The sequence below is a fragment of the Sus scrofa genome, chromosome 2 (genome assembly GCF_000003025.6).
Source record: "Sus scrofa isolate TJ Tabasco breed Duroc chromosome 2, Sscrofa11.1, whole genome shotgun sequence".
In the NCBI taxonomy this organism is placed as follows: domain Eukaryota; kingdom Metazoa; phylum Chordata; class Mammalia; order Artiodactyla; family Suidae; genus Sus; species Sus scrofa.
In genome coordinates this window covers 65,342,493-65,365,098 of record NC_010444.4, presented here as the reverse complement: position 1 = coordinate 65,365,098, position 22,606 = coordinate 65,342,493, and the positions used below count along the sequence as shown (strand labels likewise).

The 22,606-nt window shown below is 51.9% G+C and overlaps 3 protein-coding genes and 1 long non-coding RNA gene across 8 annotated transcripts in view; 3 read left to right on the top strand and 1 right to left on the bottom strand.

Annotated features, from left to right (window-relative positions):
- Nucleotides 1–9,178, top strand: part of CCDC130 (coiled-coil domain containing 130) — a 16,200-nt gene extending 7,022 nt beyond the window's left edge. For 3 of the 5 annotated variants that reach the window (XM_005652870.3, XM_013990727.2, XM_013990730.2), the window contains 6 exons: nucleotides 1,766–1,821; nucleotides 3,369–3,429; nucleotides 4,701–4,843; nucleotides 4,927–5,099; nucleotides 8,233–8,371; nucleotides 8,472–9,176. In XM_005652870.3, the coding sequence (XP_005652927.2) occupies nucleotides 1,766–1,821; nucleotides 3,369–3,429; nucleotides 4,701–4,843; nucleotides 4,927–5,099; nucleotides 8,233–8,371; nucleotides 8,472–8,956 (1,057 nt within the window). In that variant the 3' untranslated portion in view covers nucleotides 8,957–9,176. Of the gene's footprint in view, nucleotides 1–1,765; nucleotides 1,822–3,368; nucleotides 3,430–4,700; nucleotides 4,844–4,926; nucleotides 5,100–8,232; nucleotides 8,372–8,471 lie in introns of all 5 variants that reach the window. The other 2 variants (XM_003123345.4, XM_021083709.1) reach the window with 2 other exon arrangements.
- Nucleotides 4,210–21,829, bottom strand: LOC110259336. The gene is made up of 2 exons (XR_002341619.1): nucleotides 21,488–21,829; nucleotides 4,210–5,709 (listed from the first exon to the last, which is right to left on the bottom strand). It is a non-coding gene; the product is annotated as an uncharacterized LOC110259336 (long non-coding RNA).
- On the top strand, nucleotides 10,207–16,490 carry MRI1 (methylthioribose-1-phosphate isomerase 1). The gene is made up of 6 exons (XM_003123346.4): nucleotides 10,207–10,428; nucleotides 10,504–10,742; nucleotides 11,569–11,744; nucleotides 13,055–13,231; nucleotides 13,325–13,549; nucleotides 16,258–16,490. The coding sequence occupies exons 1-6, from the start codon at nucleotides 10,297–10,299 to the stop codon at nucleotides 16,383–16,385; spliced, it is 1,077 nt and encodes a 358-aa protein (XP_003123394.3). The 5' UTR covers nucleotides 10,207–10,296; the 3' UTR covers nucleotides 16,386–16,490.
- C2H19orf53 (chromosome 2 C19orf53 homolog) lies at nucleotides 18,639–22,606 on the top strand. Its single transcript, XM_003123347.4, has 3 exons — nucleotides 18,639–18,794; nucleotides 18,872–18,927; nucleotides 21,827–22,606. The coding sequence occupies exons 1-3, from the start codon at nucleotides 18,698–18,700 to the stop codon at nucleotides 21,968–21,970; spliced, it is 297 nt and encodes a 98-aa protein (XP_003123395.1). The 5' UTR covers nucleotides 18,639–18,697; the 3' UTR covers nucleotides 21,971–22,606.

The window sequence follows — 22,606 nt, the reverse complement described above, 5'->3', positions numbered from 1 at the left end:
GGGCTGGGCTATCTCACGTGTTTGAGGATTGCCTGCTTGGGGACTGGCTGGTCCAGCATGGCATCTTGGTTGGTGTGACTGGGCTCTGCTTAAGCGTCTCTCATCCCCAGCTGGCTGGCCTGGGCTTGTGCACATGCAGCATCAGGATTTCAGAAGAGAACCAGCAGAGGCCTGCAAGGCTTCTTGAGGTGGAGACCTTGAGCCAGTGCCCTGTCACTTCTGTGTCATCGATTGCCCAAAGGAAGTCATGGTGCAGGGGCTGGGGCAGTGCACTCCACCTCTTGACAGGAATTGCTGCAGAATCACCTTGAAGGGGCAGGGATATGGAGGGGATAAACAGTCAAGCCAGGCAGATAGCTCTTCCCACAGGGTTCTCTTGTTTCTGCCCAGCACTCTGTGAGTCAGCTGTGACAGGAAGCAGAAGCTAAAAATGTGTGGCCCCAGAAGGGTGAGCCCCTCCCTGCCTCCTTCTTTGCCGCAGGGACTCTGCCCTCAGTCTCTCACCTTCTAGGCCTGGGCAGAGCATCCAATGACAAGACCATTAGAGGCAGAAAATGAGTCAAAATGCAAATCCCAGCAGTGGCCCCAGGAGGAGGAGGCACAGAGTCGAAGAGCACCTCCAAACTCCTGCCACGCCTCCATGCTCCAGAGCTGACCAAGCTTGCTTGCCTTGGGCCTGCACCCATCCCTCATCCACTGTGTTTGCTGAACCCACATCTCATCTGTACAGTGTCCTTTTTTTGTTTGGTTTTGGTTTGGTTTGGTTTTTGGGTTTTTTTAGATCCACACCTACAGCATTTGGAAGTTCCTGGGATAGGAGTCAAATCAGAGCTGCAGCTGCTGGCCTATCAATCCCTGCAGAAGGGCAAGGAATTGAACCTGCATCCTCATGGATACTAATCAGGCTTGTTACCACTGAGCCACAATGGGAACTCTGTACAGTGTCTTTAATTCACCTCATTATTCATTAATTAATGGGTTTTTTTCTTTTTTCTTTTCTCCCCCCCCCCCCCCGCCACACCTGTGGCATGCAGAAGGCCCAGGGCCGGGGATCAAACCCCAGCCACATCAGTGACAGTGCCAGATCCCTAACCCACTGAGCCATCAGGGAACTCCTTAATGGAGCTTAAAAGCTCCGTCACTACTGTTAATGGAAAAGCGGAACTGCATGTCACAAATAGAACTGTAAAAAAAGGAGTTCCCGTTGTGACTCAGCCAGTAAAGAACCCAACTAGTATCCATGAGGATACCAGTTCAATCCCTGGCCTTGCTCAGTGGGTTAAGGATCTGGCATCACCACCAGCTGCATCATAGGTCATAGATGTGGCTCGGATCCCATGTTGCCGTGGCTGTGGCATAGGCTGGCAGCTGCAGCTCCAATTCAACCCCTAGCCTGGAAACTTGCATATGCCATGGGTGCGCCCCCCCCCCCAAAAAAAACTAATAACAGTACAACTTAGCTAAACTGGAATCAGACACCAGTGCTCCCTGCAGCCCACTTCCCCCTCTGCTGTGGAGCTGGTATAGCTGACACAGTGGGGTGTAGAAGACAGGGCATCTGCCAGTGGAGGTGCTTGCCCAGCCTGGGTCAGCTGGTCAGAGAGCCATGTGGTGGGCCTGGCCTGGCTGCAGGAGTGGTCACCGTTCTTTCCCCTCCTGTGTGCACGCCCTCTGCAGTGTGACTGGCGCCACAGTCACAGGTGTGGCGACCCACAGGGAGAGCCCACGTGGATAGGGACAAACAAGCTGTTTTCTCTTTGTGCAGGTTTGAAATGCCATATAATATCTGGTGTGACGGCTGCAAGAACCACATCGGCATGGGTGAGCTCCTGCCTGCCACCCCCCACCCCTCACTATTTAGCCGCACAGCCAGCAAGCCCCTTAACTGCCAGGTACCTTGAGAGACCATCTCTGCCGGGTCCCCAGTCAGCAATCAAGGAGGAGTCAGACCCCCTTATGTCACTGGTGGGCTGTGGCCGCCTCACACCAGAGCAGTTAGGAGACTCTGGGTTCAAATCCCTTCTCTGCCACTCCCTAGCCTGAGTGACCCTCAGCAGGTGACTAAGCCTCCGTGCGCCTTGGTTCACCCCATCTGTGAAATTCAGATGGTATGAGTGCCGGCCCGCATGACCTATAAAGTACTAAGCGCACAGCTCTTGGCACATGCGAGAGCTGATAAATGTGAACTCCCGCCACCACTGCCCTTACTGTTCCCTTTAGCATTCAGACCCCTGGCCTTCCCACAGACAAACAGACAGACATGGGTTTGCATCCCTGCTCAGCAGCTTTGAGGCCTTGGGCCAGTGACTCAACCTTCCTGGCTTCTGTTTCCTCCTCTGTAGTATAGGGATCCTCAGCCCTTCCCACGGCAGCCAGCCCAGGGAATAGCTTGCGCTGGAAACAGGAGCCGTTGGCTCTCAGTGAGAGGAACCAGTGCAAAAAGGAGGCACCAGGCCACCCCACTGCTGAGGCTAAGTGACCACCCCCGAGCACACCTCCTGATCAGACCCATCCAGGGGGGCGTCTGTCCCAAAGGCTACCAGTTGTTCACGGGACAAAAGAGCAGGGCTCAGCCTGACACCACACGTGGGTCAACCTCAGGACCATGAACCAAAGCAGCCCCCTACAAAAGGAAAACCCAGCCAGGCCCCACCAACTGCCATCTCAAGCTCTGTTTTTTTCTAACTGAAGCTTTTGCCACCCAGTAAGCAAGATCAAAGAGAGTCGAGAATATATAAACGGGAGTTCCTGCTGTGGTGCAGCAGATTAAGATTCTGATGTTGTCTCTGGGGAGGTGCTGGTTCAATCCCCAGCCCAGCAGTGTGTTAAGGATCCGGCAAAGTTCACAGCTGTGACTTGGATTCAATCCCTGGCCCAGGAACTTGCATATGCTGCAGAGGCAGCCAATAAATAAATAAATAAATAAATATATACCAATTCACAAAAAAAAGAAACAAAACCTGCATGTTCTCCAGAAAAATAAAAAATATAAAAATATAAAAAGCCAGCCCTTCTCAAATGCCCGCCGAGCACCCAGCCTTGTATGAAGTGATCCATGTATATTATCAGCTCGTGCAGTTCTCTCTCATATCAGCCCTGTGCACCAGGTATCACAGCCATCCCTGTCCCAGAGAGGGCAGGGGCAGGTGGCCTAAGGTCATGCAGCTGGTGGGATGCAGCCAGCCCCCTCTGTGTCTTGAGCACCTGTCATGCAGCCAAAACATGGCTCTTTTCCAACTCGACATTCAGTGGCCCCCAGAGGTGTCTCCCCCGCAAGGGAGTGGAATACCACCCCTGTCTGGCTTCCACCCCCAGAAAAAATGCCAGGTGGCCTGAGCTCTGGTCTCACTCTCTCCCTCTCCTCTCAGGTGTTCGTTACAACGCAGAAAAAAAGAAGGTTGGCAATTACTACACGACCCCAATCTACAGGTAGACACGGCCTGGTGGGCAGCAGGGTGAGGGGGCTACAAAGGAGCCTGGGCGGGAGGGAAGCTTGTTTCCTCTGCCACAGGTCATTCGCTTTGGGTATCTCCTGGAAACCATCATGGTCTGTCAATTAGGGCACATCCTACCTAGAACCATCCATGGCTCCCACCTTCCATAGAGTAAAAGCCTAAGTCCAGGAGTTCCCATTGTGGCTCAGCGGTAACGAACCCGACTAGTATCCATGGAGATGTGGGTTCAGTCCTGGGCCTCACTCAGTGGATTAAGGATCTGGCATTGCCATGAACTATGGTATAGTTTGTAGGACGGGGCTAGGATCACAAGTTGCCATGGCTGTAGCGTAGGCTGGCAGCTGCAGCTCCCATTCAGCCCCTAGCCTGGGAACTTCCATGTGCCACAGATGTGGTCATAAAAAGCAAAAACAAAAGTCTCAGTCCTCCTTGTGATCCACAAGGCCCCGCAGGCTCTGCTCCATCCCCTCCTTCCTCACCTCCTCCCACACAACCCAGGAAGGCTCCCATCCTGGAGCCCTCTGCCTGGAACATCTACCCCGGACATCTCCAGGGCCCCCTCTCCCTCCTTTTGTTTCTGCTTCAGCAACACTCTTCAGAGATGACTTGGCTAAAGTGGCACTCACTGCCCAACACTGTGGTTGCTTATGCACTTGCTGCCCATGTGGCCCCCACAGAAGGAATGTCAGCCCCTCTGAGAGCAGGTTGGCTTAGCTCACTGCTGTGTCCCCAGCAGCTGGTACCAAGCCTACCATAGAGGAGCCTAGGTCGGGAGGATTTATTGAATGAATGAATGAGCGAACAAACGAGTGCATGAATGAACAAATGAACAAGGTCCATACAAAAAGTCAGTGCTGGAGAGTTCCCGCTGTGGCTCAACGGGATCAGTGGTGCCTCTGCAGCAGCAGGGACAGGGTTCGATCCTCAGCCCGGCCCAGTGGGTTAAGGATCCAGCATTGCTGTAGCTGTGGCATAGGTCACGACTCCAGCTTGGATTTAATTCCTGGCCTGGGAACTCCATATGTCATAGGATGGCCAGAAAAGGGGAAAAAAAAGTCAATTCTGGGGTGACAGAACCATATCTATCTCACCCATGACTATAGCCCCAGATGCAGTGCCCAGTGTGTAGTAGGTGTTCCTTAAATGCTTGTTGATGACATGCATGGATGGGAGCAGGCAGGGGTCACAGGGCGTTCTGGGACGGACAGTGTCCTGACTCATGCCCACCACTCTCCACCCTCCCAGATTCCGGATGAAATGCCACCTCTGTGTCAACTACATCGAGATGCAGACAGACCCCGCCAACTGTGACTATGTGATTGTGAGCGGCGCCCAGCGCAAGGAGGAACGCTGGGATATGGCAGACAATGAGCAGGTGCTGACGACAGGTGAGCACCGCAGCTAGGCTCTGACCCCCAACCCCAGCCCTTAGCCAGGGCACCGAAGGCCTAGCCACATTCTTGCCTTGCAGAGCACGAGAAGAAGCAGAAGCTGGAGACAGATGCCATGTACCGCCTGGAGCACGGCGAGGCCGACCGGAGCACGCTCAAGAAGGCCCTCCCCACCCTGAGCCACATCCAGGAGGCCCAGAATGCCTGGAAGGACGACTTTGCCCTCAACAGCATGCTGCGGAAAAGGTTCCGGGTAAGCAGGGCTCCAGCCTGGGTCAGGACCATGGGCAGGCAGTGGGGGCCTGGCATTGCCAGTGGTGGAGCTGAGAGAACGCAAGGCAGGCTGAGACTCAGGTTCAGGCCACACCCCACCACATCCCAGCTACAGGCGGGCCATTTCACCGTAAGCTACCACGTGGGGACTGTGTCCCCACATCACAGTGCACATGGTAGGCATCTAGCCCAGCACCAGTTATTAAGCACATGGCCCCTTTCCCTGGGGAGTCTGCCCTTGACTTTTAGCTGACTCTCAAAGGGAAAGAAAGCCACAAGCTGAGGCACAAGTGAGACCCAACCCTGCCGAAGAGGGCAGGCAGAGGCCCACCGGGGCACTAACACATTTCATGGCCCCACTCAGCTGTCCTGAAACAAAATCTGCGGATGGACAATCCACCCCTATATAATTTCCAGAGTCATTCGTAGAGTCAGTCTTTAAAGAAAGAAAGAAAAAAAAAAGAGCTCCCGCTCTGGCACAGTGAGTTTATGATCCAGCTTGTCTCTGTGGAGGCATGAGTTTGATCCCTGGTCCAGTGCAACAGGTTTAGGATCTGGTGTTGTTGCAGCTGTGGCGTAACTTGCAGCTCCTAAAAGAAAAAAGTAAAGGAAAAAAGGGAAAGTCGTCAATGATAAAATGTATAAGACATATCTCAATTTCCCTAGTGGCCTAGTGATTAAGGTTTCAATGTTGTCACTGCTTTGGCTCCGTTGTAACTGCTGTGGCTTGGGTTTGATCACTGGCCCAGGAACTTCCGAATGCCATGGGCATAGCCCCCCCCACACACACACAAATTGGTTTTAATCTCAGTATGTAAATCCTTGAGCCAGAAGTTCCCATTATGGCTCAGCGGTAACAAACTCAACTAGTATCCATGAAGACATGGGTTCGATCCATGGCCTTGCTCAGTGGGTTAAGGATCTGGCATTGATACGAGCTGTGGTGCAGGTCCCAGATGCAGCTCAGATCCCACTGTGTTGCTGTGGCTGTGGTGTAGGCTGGCAGCTGTAGCTCTGATTTGACCCCTAGCCTGGGAACTTTCATATGCTGTTGGTGCAGCCCTAAAAGACAAAAAAGCTTGGGCCAGACACCTGTGCCTCCTTGTGGAGCTACTGAGGCCGCAAGTACAAAGTCAGACTCCCAGACCCCAATGTCCAGGACACCCAGGACATTGCTGTCACTGATGCAGTGGCTACTACACCTGTGCCAAAAATACCTGGTGGAGCTAAGTCACAACGGCGTGGGGGTCCAGGGTCAGATGAACATAATGGAAACAAGTTTTTCACCCTCCCAAGCATCCGACGGGGCACTGGGAAGTCCTTTGGGACATGAGAACTTTTGCCTCTTCCCTCACTCCGTGAGGTAGGCTGGCACCCCAAGACCCTGCAGAGAGCCTGGGCAGCAGCATCCCTAGCAACCCCACGGGACACAAACTCCAGTTTCCTCATCCTGCTGTTCCCGTCTCTTCTCATCTCCTTTTCTGATCATCTGTGGTGGTTATTATTAGGAGTAAAATTGCTGGTTTTCTTACTAATACTTTGTTACTAAAAGCATATCCCTCTGGCCAGACCTGTGCCCTGAGCTGTGTGTTCCCTGCCTTCTGGGCATCCCTGCCTGGGGTCTAAAGCCCCTCAAACGTAACATTCCCCATTAGTCTCTAACCCGCCCTGCCCACATCCTCCCCCTCTCAGTAACGTAAGCACCTCTGTCCTTCCAAGCACCCTGCTTTGGTTCTTCCTGTTATAACCACCACTTTCCCCTCCCCAGCTGTCAGCAGATTCTGTCAGGCTCTGACCAATTCCACAGCATCCATCAGTTTCCACTTGGATCAGCACAGTCCCTCCACCCTGGTCCCCAGGCTCATGCCCACCACAGCCTGTTCCCCTCACATCCACCAGGGGGCACCTGTAAGCACCTGAGTCAAACAACTCACCCCTTTTATGCTCAGAACCCTCCATGGCTCCCATTTACCTAAAATACAAGTCAGAGGGAGTTCTCTGGTGATCTAGTGGTTAGGACTCATTGCTTTCACTGCCGCAGCCCAGGTTCAATCCCTGATCTGGGAACTGAGATCCCACGTCAAACTGCTGCACTCCATGGCCAAAAAGATAAAATAGAAGTCAAAGTCCTCCCCATGGCCCACCAGGCCCAAATAATCTGCCCCTTTCCCTCCTTGCCCCCATCTCCACCTTCCCCTTTGTTCATTTTTCTCTAGCCACATTGGCCACCTCATTGTCAAGCACACATCTGCCTCAGGGCCTTTGCACAGGCTGTTCCCTCTGCCTTGGAACACTTTTCCACCTGATGCCCACAGGCTCCCTTACTCAGACATCTTCTCCCAAACATGATCTTCTCAGGGGACTGTCCCTGACCCTCCCCTCCACCGCACGCACCACATTTAAAGTTGAACCCTCTGCCCTACGTGCCACTTCTGCCCAGCCCCTATCTCCTTCCCATTTTTTTCCTTATCACTTTGTCGCTCACCCACTAGAATGTGAGCTCCACAAAGACAAGTGTTTTTTGTTTTGTTTTGGTTTTGGTTTTTTGTATTTTGTCTTTTTAGGGCTGCACCAGTGGCATGTGGAGGTTCCCAGGCTAGGGGTCTAATTGGAACTGCAGCTGCCGGCCTACACCACAGCCACAGCAATACCAGATCCAAGCTGCATCTGCAACCTACACCACAGCTCAAGGCAGCACCGGATCCTTAACCCACTGAGCGAGGCCAGGGATCGAACCCGTAACCTCATGGTTCCTAGTTGGATTCGTTTCCACTGTGCCACGATGGGAACTCCTAGGACAAATGTTTTTGTCTGCTCACTCCTGTGTCCCCAGTGTCTAGAACAAGGCCTGGCACCAGAAGGGGTTTTGTAAATATTTGTGGAAAGAATGAATAAGTGAAGGACCCCAGTGGCACACATATTAATGACCATTGATTGTGTCTCTGGTTTATTGACCAAGCACAGCGTGAGGCCCCTTCCTCACACCAGCTTAAAGAGGAAGAAACCAAGACCCTGAGAGCTGAAGGGACGTCCTCCCCCCAGGGTCAGAGGGCATGAAGAGGCACAGTTTTGACACTCACCACCCCTCCCCACCCCCTTTCTCCCCCACACAGGAAAAGAAAAAAGCCATGCTGGAGGAGGAAGAGAGGGACCAGGCACTGCAGGCCAAGGCCAGCCTGGCCATCCCCCTGGTGCCAGAGACGGAGGACGACCGCAAGCTGGCCGCCTTGCTCAAGTTCCATACCCTAGACTGTGCGTGGGGAGCAGGGGGTGGCTTGAGGTAGGGGAAGATGTGGGTGCCCGGGCAGAGGGCGGCTCTGGACCTCCTTCCTCCCCCTCCCTCTCCCCCCAGCATATGAGGACAAGCAGAAACTCAAACGGACCGAGATCATCAGCCGCTCCTGGTTCCCCTCCACTTCCACCAGCACCAGCAGCACCAGCAAAGCCAGCAGTGTCCTGAAGAAGCTGGCCCAGAACCGCAGATCTGTTCCTGCCGCCAGCTCCCCCATCACCGTGGGGCACCTGGGCATTGTGCGGCGGCGGTCCCGGGAGGTTCCAGAAAGCCCCCAGCACATGGCTGAGACCCTCAAGTCTGGGGAGCCACGGGTGCCAGCGGGGATGGCCCAGGACAGGCCCACATCCCCCCAAGACTGCTCTCAGGAGACGACTGAGCTCCCCAAAAACAGTGGGCCACCGGGGCAGGAGGGGAGCTGTGGGGACAGGCCCCAGACCCCACCAGGCACTTCCCAGGAAGCAGCCAACCCCCAGGACAAAGCACAGCCCTGTGGCCTCAGCTCCTCCCTCGTAGCTGACTACTCCGGTTCTGAGAGTGAGTGATTCCCAGGACTGGACCCAGCCCGCCCCAGAGGCCAAGACACAGAGGAGGTGCCTCACTGGCTGCAGGCCCGCTGGCCCACCAGCCCACAGAGAGCTCAGTCACCGCCCCCTCCCCAGACCTCACCTCGAAGTGATGCTGTTGTCTATTTATTTGGTCCTGGAGAGGGTGTTTGTGCCTTGTGGGACCCCCGACCTCCCAGCATTAAAACCCTGCTTCTTTGCCCCTGCCTCAGGTTACTAGATGGGCCCAGGGACTGTGCCCCCCACTCCCCACCCAACCAAGCTCACCCAACATCTAATCAGCCAGGGCTGATGCTGTGACCATAGACACAGTCCCCACCCCCACTTGATGAGGGTTTCAAGGTGGTAGCCAAGGTCGGCTGGCAATCTAGGCAGACTTCCTGGAGAGGTGGCACAGCTTGAGTCTCAAGAATGAAAATAGGGGAGATCCCGTCGTGGCTCAGTGGTTAACAAATCTGACTAGGAATCATGAGGTTGAGGGTTTGATCCCTGGCCTCGCTCAGTGGGTTAAGGATCTGGTATTGCTGTAAGCTGTGGTGTAGGTCACAGATGCAGCTTGGATCCTGCATTGCTGTGGCTGTGGTGTAGGCCATCGGCTACAGCTCCGATTAGACCCGTAGCTTGTAAACCTCCATATGCCGTGGGTGCGGCCCTAGAAAAGACCGAAAAAACAGAAAACAGCTGGGAAACAGCTGAGCATCCACCAGAAGAGTCGTGGCTCACCACCTCCCCCTACACCCCGAGGAGGATCGTTTCACAAGTATTGATAGAGCACTTGCAGTGCTCCAGGCATTACCGGAGCTACAGCGGTGAACAAACCAGACACACAGCCTTCTTGGGGCTGAAGTTCCAGTTGAACTAGTAATGCGCCCTGTCTTTCCAGAGGTGATAGCTGCCCCAAGCCCGCAGGTATGGGAAGGTCTGAGGGCAGCAGTAAGAGTCCATTCGATCTTGTAACCCCGAGTTAGGATCTTGCTCTAGGTTGAGCCTGGCTGGAGGAGTCAGGCGCCTAACGGTGCCTACCTGGGACTTGGAGGTCTTGGTATAGCCAAACACTAACACAGAACCTGGCATGTAATAGTTGTCCCATAAGTAGCGGGACCTTTGGGATTCCAAGGGGGCAGTTAACTACCCGGGCTTGGCGGGTAAGGTGGAGTAGGATCCCCCATGTGGAGGGCGGGTCCCGGGAACCTACGGGATTGATGCGCGCACGCGCCTTCTTCCGGAGAGGCCTCGCCCCCACCGCGTGTTCCGGTCCCGCCCCTGGTGCGCCCAGGCTTCCAGATCCCCCGAGCTACTGTGAGCGCGGCAGCTTCGCCATGACTTTGGAGGCGATCCGCTACTCGCGGGGCTCACTACAGATCCTTGACCAACTGCTGTTGCCCCAGCAGAGCCGCTATGAGGCGGTGGGCTCGGTTCGCCAGGCCTGGGAGGCCATCCGCGCTATGAAGGTGGGGCCGCGCGGCGGGGATCCGATTGGGGGGGGCCTGCCTGCGGTCCCTGACACCCCCCATTCATACCACCAGGTGCGCGGCGCCCCAGCGATTGCGCTCGTGGGCTGTCTCAGCCTCGCCGTGGAGCTACAGGCGGGCGCTGGGGGACCCGGACTCTCCTCGCTCGTAGCCTTCGTGCGCGACGCGCTGAGCTTTCTTGTCACCGCCCGGCCCACCGCCGTCAACATGGCCCGTGCCGCCCGTGACCTGACCGATGTTGCAGCCCAGGAGGCGGAGCGGGAGGGTGCCACCGAGGAGGCGGTCCGGGAGAGGTAGAGGGGCCCTGTGTGCCAGGCATTGCACTGACTGTGGGCTATTTTTTTTTTTTTTCCTTCCCTCCCCAGCGACCCGTTTTACAGTTGGAGAAGTTGAGGCGGCAGATTTCTTAGTCCAAAGTCACACAAGCAGGGCTGGAACTCAACACCTGGCAGCCTGGCTCCAAGGTCCTTGTCTGCTTTCCCTGAACTGGCCCAGCCCTAACTGCTCTTAGTGGCCCTTTCAAGCGCCACTTCGTTTTCCTGGTTTTTGCTTTTGAGGAATTTTACTTCCAGCCCTGGTCCTCTCCTTGCCCTCTTCCCACTCTTTCCCTCCGCATCTGCTACACAGATACTCTCCAAGTTCCTTAATCCCCTCCAGGCTGGCTCCTAACTCAGGGCCTTTTCACAGACACTGTTCCTGCAAGCCAGCTGTCCCCCTAGCTAATCTCTCCTTGAGGTTTCAGGTTTCTGCCTTCCCCACCCCCACATAATACAGCTCTTACCCTCCTGCTCTCTGTCTCCTGATTCTGCTGCCTTTTCCTGTGCTTGCTTTATTGTCTGCTCAATGTCTGCCTCCCCCACCCCTGTGTCAGCTCCACAGGAGCAGAGATTTTTGTCTTGTTCACTACTGTGTCCCTCGACACCTGACACACAGAAGGTACTTTGTAAACATGTGTCATGAGAGCAAATGGAGTGACAGTTGGGTGGCTGACAAAAGGGTTCAGCCCCACGGCTGTGAGAGGCTTTCAGCAGGAGAGCTCCCTTAGAGCAGTGTTGGGCAGGGAGGTAAGACTGGTGTGGGCCCTGAAGCCTGATGCTGAGAGCCCCTTGTCGGTCCCAGAGTGATCAGCTGGGCCGAGGACATGTTGGAAAAAGACCTCAGCGACAATCGGAGCATTGGGGACCTGGGAGCCCGCCACCTCCTAGAGCGGGCTGCGCCTCAGGGTGGCAAGGTGATCGTGCTGACCCACTGCAACACCGGTGCACTGGCCACTGCTGGCTATGGCACAGCCCTAGGTGAGTGGGCATCCACAGGGATGGGGGAGGGCACTTTTGGGGTGTAAAAGAAAGAAACCCAAACCACTTTATATACCCCTAGAAATGTGAATTTATTAGTTCTTGTACAGAAATTGTCAGGGGGTTGGCTTCAGGTATAGCTGGATCCAGGGGCTCAAATAATAGCATCAGGATCCATCTGTCCCTAAGGTCTGCCCTCCTCCATGGTGGCATCATCCTCACTCCGCTGGCAGGCCAGGATTCAGATCATGAGGAAAAGGGGCAAGGGTTTCTATTCTCACAGTATCAGAAAAGTCTCCTTGTATCTCAAGGGCCCTGATGGAGTCATTTGCCCATCCAGGATCAATCACTCCATAGGCCTAACCAGAGCCATGTGCCTAGAAAGTGGGTGGTATGTCCAAGAGGACTAAGGGGAAGGGCATAGCACCCTAAAGAAAGATTAGGGTAGCTGTGACCAGGACTGGGGGAATGGGTCCTAGAGTTCAAGGCGGCAGATACCACTTGATCCTAAATTCTACAGGTTTCCCTACCTGCCTACATCCCTCTCTTGTGCCTGGGGACTGAGGCCCTGATGGCAAGACATTCGTTCATTCATTCAACAAATATTTCTGCTTAAGGAAGGCTCATCTACTGTGTACCCCATCATTCATGCACAGATCCATTCCTTCAGTCACACAACATTTATTAAGCACTTACTGTGTGCACCATCATTCACTCATGCATGTATTCCTGCATTCACTCAAACATTTATCAGTCACCTACTATGTGCCAAACACAGGTCTATCTAAGTAGATAAAATTTCTGCTGTCAGGAGCAGTAAAGTAGGAAGAACAGGCACAACAAGCAGGTCAGTAAATATGTATGGATGGGCAGTGATATCCAACTGTACAGCGCAGGGAACTGTGCCTAATCTCTTGAGATAGAACATGAGGGAGATATGAGAAAAAGCATATATATATATGTATATGTATGACTGGGTCACTTTACAATGAAAAAATGCAAAATTGAAAAAACAATCAGTAACTCAATTTGTATGTATGATGTTTTCAGAGGTGGTAAGTGCTAAAGAGAAAGCAGGGGTTGGCGGTGTAGGGGTCACTACATGAGATGGAGGAATCCGGGAAGACCTCATGGAGAAGGTGTTCTCTGAGCACACGTGTACCAGGCAGTGTGAACTGTACCAGCCACTGCAAGGACCCAGGGGTGGGACTGATGGGCCAGCCTTTGGAGAACCAAGCTCCTAACAATGACCACCCTGCCCACCATCCCTTGGCATCTCATTCTGACCTCCTGGTGGGTGGGACCCCCAGGTGTTATCCGCTCACTGCACAGCCTAGGCCGTCTGGAGCATGCCTTCTGCACAGAGACCCGGCCCTACAACCAGGGAGCCCGGCTGACGGCCTTCGAACTGGTCTATGAGCACATCCCTGCCACCCTCATCACAGATAGCATGGCGGCAGCTGCCATGGCCCACAAGGGCGTGTCAGGTCAGCAGGTTGGGGCATGGGATGGGGGGGAGGCAGGGGCAGAGCTCCTAGGGTCCAGGACCAGGTCCTGATTCCCCACATCTCATTCCCCAGCCGTCGTTGTGGGAGCAGACCGTGTGGTTGCCAATGGCGACACAGCCAACAAGGTGGGCACCTACCAGCTAGCCATCGCCGCCAAGCACCATGGCATCCCCTTCTATGTGGCTGCCCCCAGCTCTTCTTGTGACCTCCGTCTGGAGTCAGGCCAAGAGATCATCATTGAGGAGCGTCCTGGCCAGGAGCTGACAGATGTCAATGGAGTCAGGATTGCAGCACCAGGTAAGTCATCCACTCGCAGGGGAGATACCACAGTGCCTTGGCACCTCTGTTTAGGCACCCTGACCCCTTCACAGGTGGCAGATGGCATTTGGAGCCTTTTGGAGCTTAAGCTTATCCTCCAAGCCAATTTTTAGAGCAAAATCATCTTGGAGGTCAGATTCAAGGTCAGAAGGTACAACTAATAAGTGTTCCTGTTATGACTCAGATAGTTAAGAACCCAACTAGTGTCCATGAAAATGTGGGTTCGATCCCTGGCTCCACTCAGTGGGTTAAGGATCCCGTGTGGCTGTGGTGTAGGCTGGCAGCTGCACCTCCAATTCAACCCACTAGCCCAAGAACGAGAGTGTATAAAGAAAAAAAAAGTTGGAAAACCTAGAGTGAATTGTTTTGCTATTCTCCACCTATGTTTTCTAACTTGAAGAGGAAATAGTATCACCTGGCCGGAGTTACCTTGTGGTACATTGGGTAAAGGATCTGGTATTGTCACTGCAGTGGCTCAGATCGCTGCTGTGGTATGGGTTCCATCCCCGACTTAGGAATTTTCCATATGCCACCAGGCCTGGCCAAAAAAAAGAATAATATTCCCTAGTTAAGTGCATATGAATAGACAGATATTTCTCAGCTTCCCCACCCAAGCAGCTAGGTTGCCTAAAATTCTCTCATCACTAAGAGTCTCAGTGTTCTTGTCTGTAAGTGAGCTGGTGTTATATGACCTACCTCACACTCCCCAGGGCATCCAGTGAATTAACCCACATGATAAAGAGAACAGTGTCTGGCCCTTAGTTAGTGCTCATTAAATATTAACAAGTATGATGGAAAAGCTTTTTATAAAAGGGCCAGTTAAAACCCCTAAGCACTGCAAATACTACAAAACTGCTACCCCACAGTCCAAATATGGAATAAAAATAATAATTTACAACTAAGCAGAAGGAAGGCCTAATGTTCTATTGTTTTTTTAGGGAAGCATCTGGGGCATATGGAAGTTCCCAAGCTAAGGGTCCAATCGGAGCTGCAGCTGCCGGCCTGCACCACAGCCACAGCAATATGGGATCTGAGCCACATCTGCAGTCTATACCAAAGTTCACAGCAATGCTGGATCCCTGACCCACTGATCGAAGCCAGGGATCAAACCCACATACTTATGGATACTAGTTGGGTTTATTGCCACTGAGCCACAACAGGAACTCCTTCCAGGTTTTTAAAAACAGATTCATTCATGCTAGAAAAAAAAAAAAAGAGTTTTTTTTGTCATCATTTTCTTGGTGCCCCTGCTTTCCTGGAGGCCTAATTAGCACTAGTCGAAATCCATAAGACCATAGAAAGCAGAGTTGATAAGCTCTTCTGCCCCCCTCCCCACCTCACCCCCAGAAATAAAGCTACCTAACATGGAGACCCTGATACTCTGGCCGGTGGTCACAGGAATGCAAACCCTAAAGGAATACCTCTTCTGATTTTTCCAAAAGAAGCCTTACTTTTTTAAAATATATGAAAACTCCCATATTTTGAAAGCTGGCAGGTAATTCAGTTGTCTTTAAAAACCATGAGCTAGGAGTTTCCACTGTGGCTCAGAGGATTAAGGATCTGATGTCTCTGTGAGGATGTGGGTTTGATCCCTTGCCTTGCTCAGTGGGTTAAGAATCTGGCTTTGCCACAAGTTGTGGCATAGGTTGCAGATGTGGCTCAGTTTTGGTGTTACGCAGGCTGTGGTGTAGGCTGCAGCTGCAGCTTCGATTTGATCCCTAGCCTGGGAACTTCCATATGCCACGGGTGCGCAGATAAAAAGAAAAAGAGAAATTAATTTAAAAAGATCATGAGTCAGAGAGGACAGTTACAAGCCACCAGTTTGCCGCCTTTTATGTGCAGTGTTGTTATTCATTCAGCAAATGAGCACCTGACCAATGCCAAATGCCATGCTAGGTGCCAGGGATACAGGAATGAAAAAAGACACAAAAGTCCCTGCCCTCAGGGAGCTGACAGTTCAATGGGGAGACAGACAGCAAACACGATAAACACCAAAATTACAGTGTATGTTAGAAGAGGGTAAAGTGTGAGGAGAAATAAACAAGACAAGGGAGGGTATGGGAAGTGTCTGTGCAGGGCTTGGGTCAGACAGGATGACCAGAGAAGTTCTCACTGAGAAGGTGACATTTGAGCAAAGACCTGAAGGAAATGAAACATCAAGTGGCGTGTATCTGAGGGAAGGCATCCAGGCAGAGGGCACCGCTCTTCCAAAGGCCCTGGGGTGGCACAAGTGGGGTGGATGTATATAAGCCTTTAAAGCCTTCTTGGGGAGTTCCTGTCATGGCTCAGTGGTTAACAAACCCAACTAGTATCCATGAGGACTCAGGTTTGATCCCTGGCCTCGCTCAGTGGGTTCAAGATCCGGCATTGCCATGAGCTGTAGTGTAGGTTGGCGGCTACAGCTCCGATTGGACCCCTAGCCTGGGAACCTCCACAAAAATTAAAAAAAAAAAAAAAATTTAATAAAGCCTTCTTAACAGGACCAATCCAGGAATAGTTGCAGGGCCGGGGAGCTCAACTCATTTCTGGGTGCCAAAACTCTCACCTTTGTGCAGTTCTGAGTGGGGATCCCCAGATTCTCCAGTATTCCCCAATCCCAAGAACCACTATGGGAAAAACAGGTGACATACTTTGAGAATGTTTACTGAACCGAACACCTGCCTTCTTGCCTCCCCTCTCCCCTGCAGGAATAGGAGTTTGGAACCCTGCCTTCGATGTCACCCCACATGACCTCATCACTGGCGGCATCATCACAGAACTAGGCGTCTTTGCCCCCAAGGAGCTCCGGGCAGCCCTAAGTGCCACGGTCCCCTAAGTGAAAGACCCTAGATGGACCCCAGAAGTAACCAACCTAGCTCTCCATATCCTGCCCCCATTATTTTTATAATAAACTGAACTGAATGGCTTGCCCAAAAGCTGACCTTCTTCCCCGCGGCCACAATTCTTCCCAGAGAAGGGAAAGCAGACAGGGCCTTTGCATAGCTCTTAAGAGCCTAGCAGCCGGAACAAGGCTGCCTGAGGTCATATACCAGTTTCACTTTTTCTGCTGTGTGATGTTGGCCAAGTCACTTCACCACTCCATGCTTTGTTTTCCTCATTTATAAAATGGAGACAATACTCCTATGTTGCTCTCAGGACTGGAATCAGGGTGATACCTCAGGTGCAAAATCTCAAGGAGGCTCATTAATCAAGACAAATAAGAGCTTTCATGCATTATTTTTGAAAAATCAAAATTAATGCAAAATAAATCCATGATGCTGGAGTTCTCTATTGGCCCAGTAGGTTAAGGATCCAGCATTGTCCCTGCAAAGACTTTCATCACTGCTGTGACATGGGTTCAATCCCTGGCTCAGGGACTTCCACATGGTATGGCCAAAAAAAAAAAAAAAAAAAAGCATATGAACAAAATACCAAGATATTGAACAGAATGAAAGTGACTTTGCATATCCCGACCTTAATCCCCTCATTCCCTATACCAGTCCTCATTCCAGTAAACTTTATTTACAACATGAGGCAGCCAGTCCACAGGTTGTAGTTGGATTATTTTATTTATCTATTTATCTATGTATATTTTTTTGCCACCCTTGCAGCATATGGAAGTTCCCAGGCCAGGGATCCAATCCGAGCTCGAACTAAGACCTATCCCACAGCTGCAGCAACTCAGGATCCTTAACTCACTGTGTCCAGGCCAGGGATGGAACCGGGGCCTCCACAGAGACAAGCCACATCATTAACCCACTGCCCCATGGCAGGAATCCCTGATTTTTTTTAATATTAAAATATTTTTAGGGGGAGTTCCCGTCATGGCGCAGTGGTTAATGAATCCGACTAGGAACCATGAGGTTGCGGGTTCGATCCCTGGCCTTGCTCAGTGGGCTAACGATCCGGAGTGGCCGTGAGCTGTGGTGTAGGTCGCAGATGCGGCTCGGATCCCGCGTTGCTGTGGTTCTGGCGTAGGCTGGCAGCTACAGCTCCGATTCAACCCCTAGCCTGGGAACCTCCATATGCCATGGGAGCAGCCCAAGAAATAGCAAAAAGACAAAAAAATGTATATTTTTAGGAGTCCCCATTGTGGCTCAGTGGATACCCGACTAGTATCGAGGATGTGGGTTTGATCCCTGGCCTTGCTCAGTGGGTTAAGGATCTGGCATTGCCTCAGGCTGTGGTGTAGGTCACAGACGCAGCTTGATTTCTGCTTTGCCATGGCTTAGGCCGGCAGCTGCAGCTCTGATTTGACACCTAGCCTGGGAACTTCCATGTGCTGCAGGTGCAGCCCTAGGAAGAAAATATATTTTTTTTTATCTTTTAAAAATATATATATTTTAATGTTAAAAATGTTTTTAGTCACTTAGGATGGAGCATGATGATGCGAGAAAAAAGAATGTATACATATATGTGTGACTGGCTCACTTTGCTGTACAGTAGAAAATTGACAGAACACTGTAAACCAACTATAATGGAAAAAATAAAAATCATTATAAAATTTTAAAATATATATATTTTGGAGTTCCTGTCATGGCGCAGTGGTTAACGAACCTGAGTAGGAACCACGAGGTTGCAGGTTCAATCCCTGGCCTTGCTCAGTGGGTTAAGGATCCGGCATTGCCGTGAGCTGTGGTGTATAGGTGACAGAGGGGGCTCGGATCCTGCGTTGCTGTGGCTCTGGCATAGGCCAGCAACTGTAGCTCCCATTTGACCCTAGCCTGGGAACCTCCGTGTGCGGTGGGTGCAGCCCTAAAAAAAAAAAGAAAAGCAAAAATATATATAATTTTTTTTTTAATCTCGATTACTGAAGTTTGGGAAACCTTAAATTTTGCACCAGAGTGCTTCACTTGTCTCCCCTTAGGACCTAGATTTAATTTTATGTATAAAGAGCATAAAATAGTGTAAGTTTTGCAAAACAAATAAGTACCCAGTAAGTGTTAGCTTATCACTATAACCTTTACTTTTTTGCAAAGCCCGGGCTATGATCATCTACTTAACCAATCTGGGTAGCTGTCCCTTTAATTCTTTGCCACATAATGTCCCATGAGCTATTGCGCCTCCGATCCCACTGTATCCCATCGTGCCCAGCGCCTTCCGGCTGCGACTGCTCACGGCCCCGCCTATTCCGGTTCGTGACTGAGCATGGCGCAGGGGCAGCCCAAATTCCAAGCGCAGAAGCCGGGGAAGAGCAAGACGGCTGCGGCGGCCTCGGAGCGGAACCGGGGGCCAAGGAAGGGCGGTGAGGAACGGGCTGGGGGCTGAGGGGGGAGGTGGATCCCGGAATCTCCAGCCTTATGAAAGCGCATCCTTCCCCAGGTCGCGTAATCGCACCCAAGAAGGCACGCATCGTGCAGCAGCAGAAGCTTAAGAAGGTGAGCGCGGGCTTGCGAGGGGCTGAGGGTGGAGAATACCCAGTGCTGTGAGCCTCAGTTTCCTTCTAGGTGCAGTACGTACGGAAAAATTATCTACCAATCAACGGGCCTTCTAAAGTAAGGACTGTCGCGCAAAAACTGTTCAACTTAGGTTAGCTGCTTTCGCAGTTTGATTTCTTTCGTTCGTTCACTGTTACTGTCCTCTTTAACAGATATCGAGAGGAAAGGCAGCCTGGGACACGAGTTGGAAAAAAAAAAACCCAGCTTTGCAGGAAGGCAGTGCTGGGTGCACATCGAGGGTCCTTTGACAGCCATTATTTCTTTACCTTGAGCCTCTTACCTGTGAAATGGTCATAGTGGTAGCACTTTTCTTGTAGGGATTCATTGCCATAGGATACCAGTAAACCTCTGAGAAGAGCACAGGGCTGTTTTGGGGAGTGTTTTTTGTTTGTTTTGTTTTGTTTTTTTGCAGCATATGGAAGTTCCCAGACTAGGGGTAGAATCTGAGCTGCCACTGCAGCCTACACCACAACCACAGCAGCAGAAGATCCCACCGGCATCTGAACGTATACCACAGCGCAGGCAATGCCCGATCCTTAAGCCACTGAATGAGGCCAGGGATCAAACCCCAGTCTTCATGGATCCTAGTTGGGTTCATTTCCATTGAGCCACAATGGGAACTCCCAATGAACATCATTTTTGTGATTGTTTTCTCTCTCTCTCTCTCTCTCTTTTTTTTTTTTTCTTTTTAGGAAGTTCCCAGGCTAGAGGTCTAATCAGAGCTACAGCTGCCAGCCTCAGCCACAGCAATACACAATCAGAGCCGCATCTGCAACCTACACCGTGGCTCAGGGCAGCACTGGAACCCTAACCCACTGAGCGAGGTCAGGGATCGAACCTGCATCCTCACGGATCCTAGGTGGGTTCATTAACCTCTGAGCCGCAAAGGGAACTCCCCCCTGGTTGTCTTTAAATGTTTTTGTTTGTTTGTTTATAGGTGGATAGGGTTGATCTTGTAAAGTTACAAAGAGAAGTTACATAGAGATCTGGTGGAATCAGATCTGAATTTGAATCACACTCCACACACTAGTGCAATAGTCTTGAGAAAATTGTTTATATTTGTGAAATAGTCCCCAGAGCCTCAGTTTTCTTAGACCTGGTACCCAGCACCCTGCTCACCTCCATCTGGCAGCCAGTGGGGGGAGGTGTCTCTTGGGCATCTCGAAATTCAGTATATCAAAACCAGGCTCCTGGGTAGAGGGAGGGAGTGGGATGGACTGGGAGTCTGGGGTTAATAGATGCAAACTGTTGCATTTGGAATGGATAAGCAATGAGATCTGCTCTATATCACAGGCAACTATATCTAGTCACTTGTGATGGAACATGACCAAAGATAATGTGAAAAAAAAAATGTGTGTACATATGTATGACTGGGTCACTTTGCTGTATTGTAGAAATTGACAGAATACTGTAAATCAGCTATAATGGAAAAAATAAAAAGCATATATAAAAAATTTAAAAGAGTATCACAAAAATAAAGGCAATCACATGGGGGAAAAAAACAACAAAAAACAGGCTCCTGATCCTACCCCCCCTCCCCCACCTCTGCTCCCTACGCACACTGATCCTGCTACAGTCTCCCCTTAGAGATACTTGGGCTTCCTCCCTTTCTCTCACATCCAGGTTGGATCTCATCCTTTTTGCCTCCAGGATTAATCTAGAATCCACCTACTTCCCACCTCCCTGACCCCACCCACCCACCCAGGTAGTCCCACCTAGACCAGGGCAGTTACATCCTTCCAGATCTCCTGCCCCTGCCACTCCCCATAGCTGCCAGAGGGCGCCTGTGACAACCTGAAACCGGAAAGTGCTCTCCCCTCTGCTCACAACACTCCATGGCTCCCACCTCATGCAGGAAGAGCCCAAGTTCTTCTCCCTGAGACCCACAGAACTGGGCACGCTCTACTCCTGTCTTTTCCTTGCCCTCACCTCCTCTCTATCTCTCCCTTGCTCCCTCCCTCCAGCCTCACTAGCCCTGTAACTGCTCCTTGTCCCACCTCAGAACTTATGCACCAGCTGTTTTCTCTACCCAGGTTCTTCCAGAAATCCATACGGCTTATTCCAAGTCACATCTGAGCTGCTGCCCCTGATGGCAGCCCCACAGCTCCACCCTTCAGTCATTATCCTGTGCTTTCATTTCTCCAGAACAGCACTACCATCTGTCATCATTTAACAGTTTACCAGAGTGTGTCACTGACATTTATGTGGTTCCCCACACACACACTGAATGTTACTTCTATGAGGGCAGAGATGTTTCTGTGTCTTTTCTGTTGCGTTCCCTGCACCTAGGCATGTGGTGACAGTCAAGGCAGTCATAGTCATTGGAATTCATTGGCAGGGCAAAGGAGCAGTTGAGGTAATATGATTATAAACTACCAGTTTTGGAACCAATGACTTGGATGCTGATTCCTGCGCTTTTACCTGCTCACGCCCCAGTCTCTCAGAGCCCCAGTTCACCATTTGTAAAGCAGAGATGACAGGACAAGAGAGGGCTGCTGACCTGGAGGCTGAGGCATGCTGGATTCCAATCTGCCATCATTCACATGGTTTGGGAACCCTAGGCAAGGGCCTCCTCGCTGCAGGTGCCTCAGTTTCACCATCTGTAAAATGGGCATGGGCAGAGGTTTAAGAAGCTGAGGTCCAGAAGTGAGAAGTTTTTCTGTGTGCAGTGTTCCCAGGGAGTACAGGGCAGAAGCAGGACTTAACCCCAAGCCACCAGACTCTCCGGTGCTGTGTCGGGGGAGTTGCTGATCCAGCCCCCTGCAGCAGGCAGGCCAGGCCCTCCCCCCCCACCCCCACTTCAGGTCCCAGTCTGATGGCACTATGGTTCCTCCCTCAGAACCTGGAAGTCGGGATCCGGAAGAAGATTGAACATGACGTGGTGATGAAAGCCAGCACCAGTCTGCCCAAGAAGCTGGCGCTGTTGAAGGCCCCCACCAAGAAGAAGGCAGCAGCCGCCTCCTCCACCAAGACGCCTTCCTAGCTAGCACACAGCTCAACAGAGGCCATCACTTCAGCCACCCACTCCAGGCTCAGACCTGGGCAGATGACACCATGAGGAAGAGGGGCCATGCTCCCCAGAGCCTTGGGTAGCACCGTGAACTTACAGTGGGTCTCGCCCATGAGCAGGTGATCATCAGGTCCAAAGTACGCCTCCCAGGGTGCTGAGAACTCACTGAAGGCCAAGGCTGCAAGAGGGCCCCCACCAACTTCCTGCGTACCCGCCCCCCATGTCCTGTCTCCACTGGTTTAACCTGGAGTAATAAACCTGACTTTGTCATTCCTCCTGGGTCACATGCTCCTGTGAGCTGGCTGCACTGGGGCCGGGGTGCCCCACCAACCAACCAGGTCAGCCCCAGCAGTTTCTAAGGGAGATGAGCCTCTTGCCCCAGGGAAGGACAAATGGGCTTCTGCACCTCCAGCCTGGAAGCTGGGAGAGTCTTTTCTTCCCTCTCTCCTTGGGTGACTCATCTGCACACCCTTCATGGATATGCCCAGGTCACCCCCTCTGCCGAGGACAAGCCAGGCAGCCTAAGGAGCCACTGTCCCATCCGCAGGATGGGTATTGACACCACTTAGTAGAGTCAGAACGCTGATTAAACCGGAATGTGCTTATAAA

Bases quoted from the DNA above. Each gene is read 5' to 3' on its own strand.
- MRI1 (XM_003123346.4), top strand. From the start codon at position 10,297: ATGACTTTGGAGGCGATCCGCTACTCGCGGGGCTCACTACAGATCCTT. The intron at 10,743-11,568 runs GTAGAGGGGCCC...TGTCGGTCCCAG, and splicing joins GAGGAGGCGGTCCGGGAGAG to AGTGATCAGCTGGGCCGAGG. The intron at 11,745-13,054 runs GTGAGTGGGCAT...TGGGACCCCCAG, and splicing joins TGGCTATGGCACAGCCCTAG to GTGTTATCCGCTCACTGCAC.
- C2H19orf53 (XM_003123347.4), top strand. From the start codon at position 18,698: ATGGCGCAGGGGCAGCCCAAATTCCAAGCGCAGAAGCCGGGGAAGAGC. The intron at 18,795-18,871 runs GTGAGGAACGGG...ATCCTTCCCCAG, and splicing joins CCGGGGGCCAAGGAAGGGCG to GTCGCGTAATCGCACCCAAG. The intron at 18,928-21,826 runs GTGAGCGCGGGC...TTCCTCCCTCAG, and splicing joins AGCAGCAGAAGCTTAAGAAG to AACCTGGAAGTCGGGATCCG.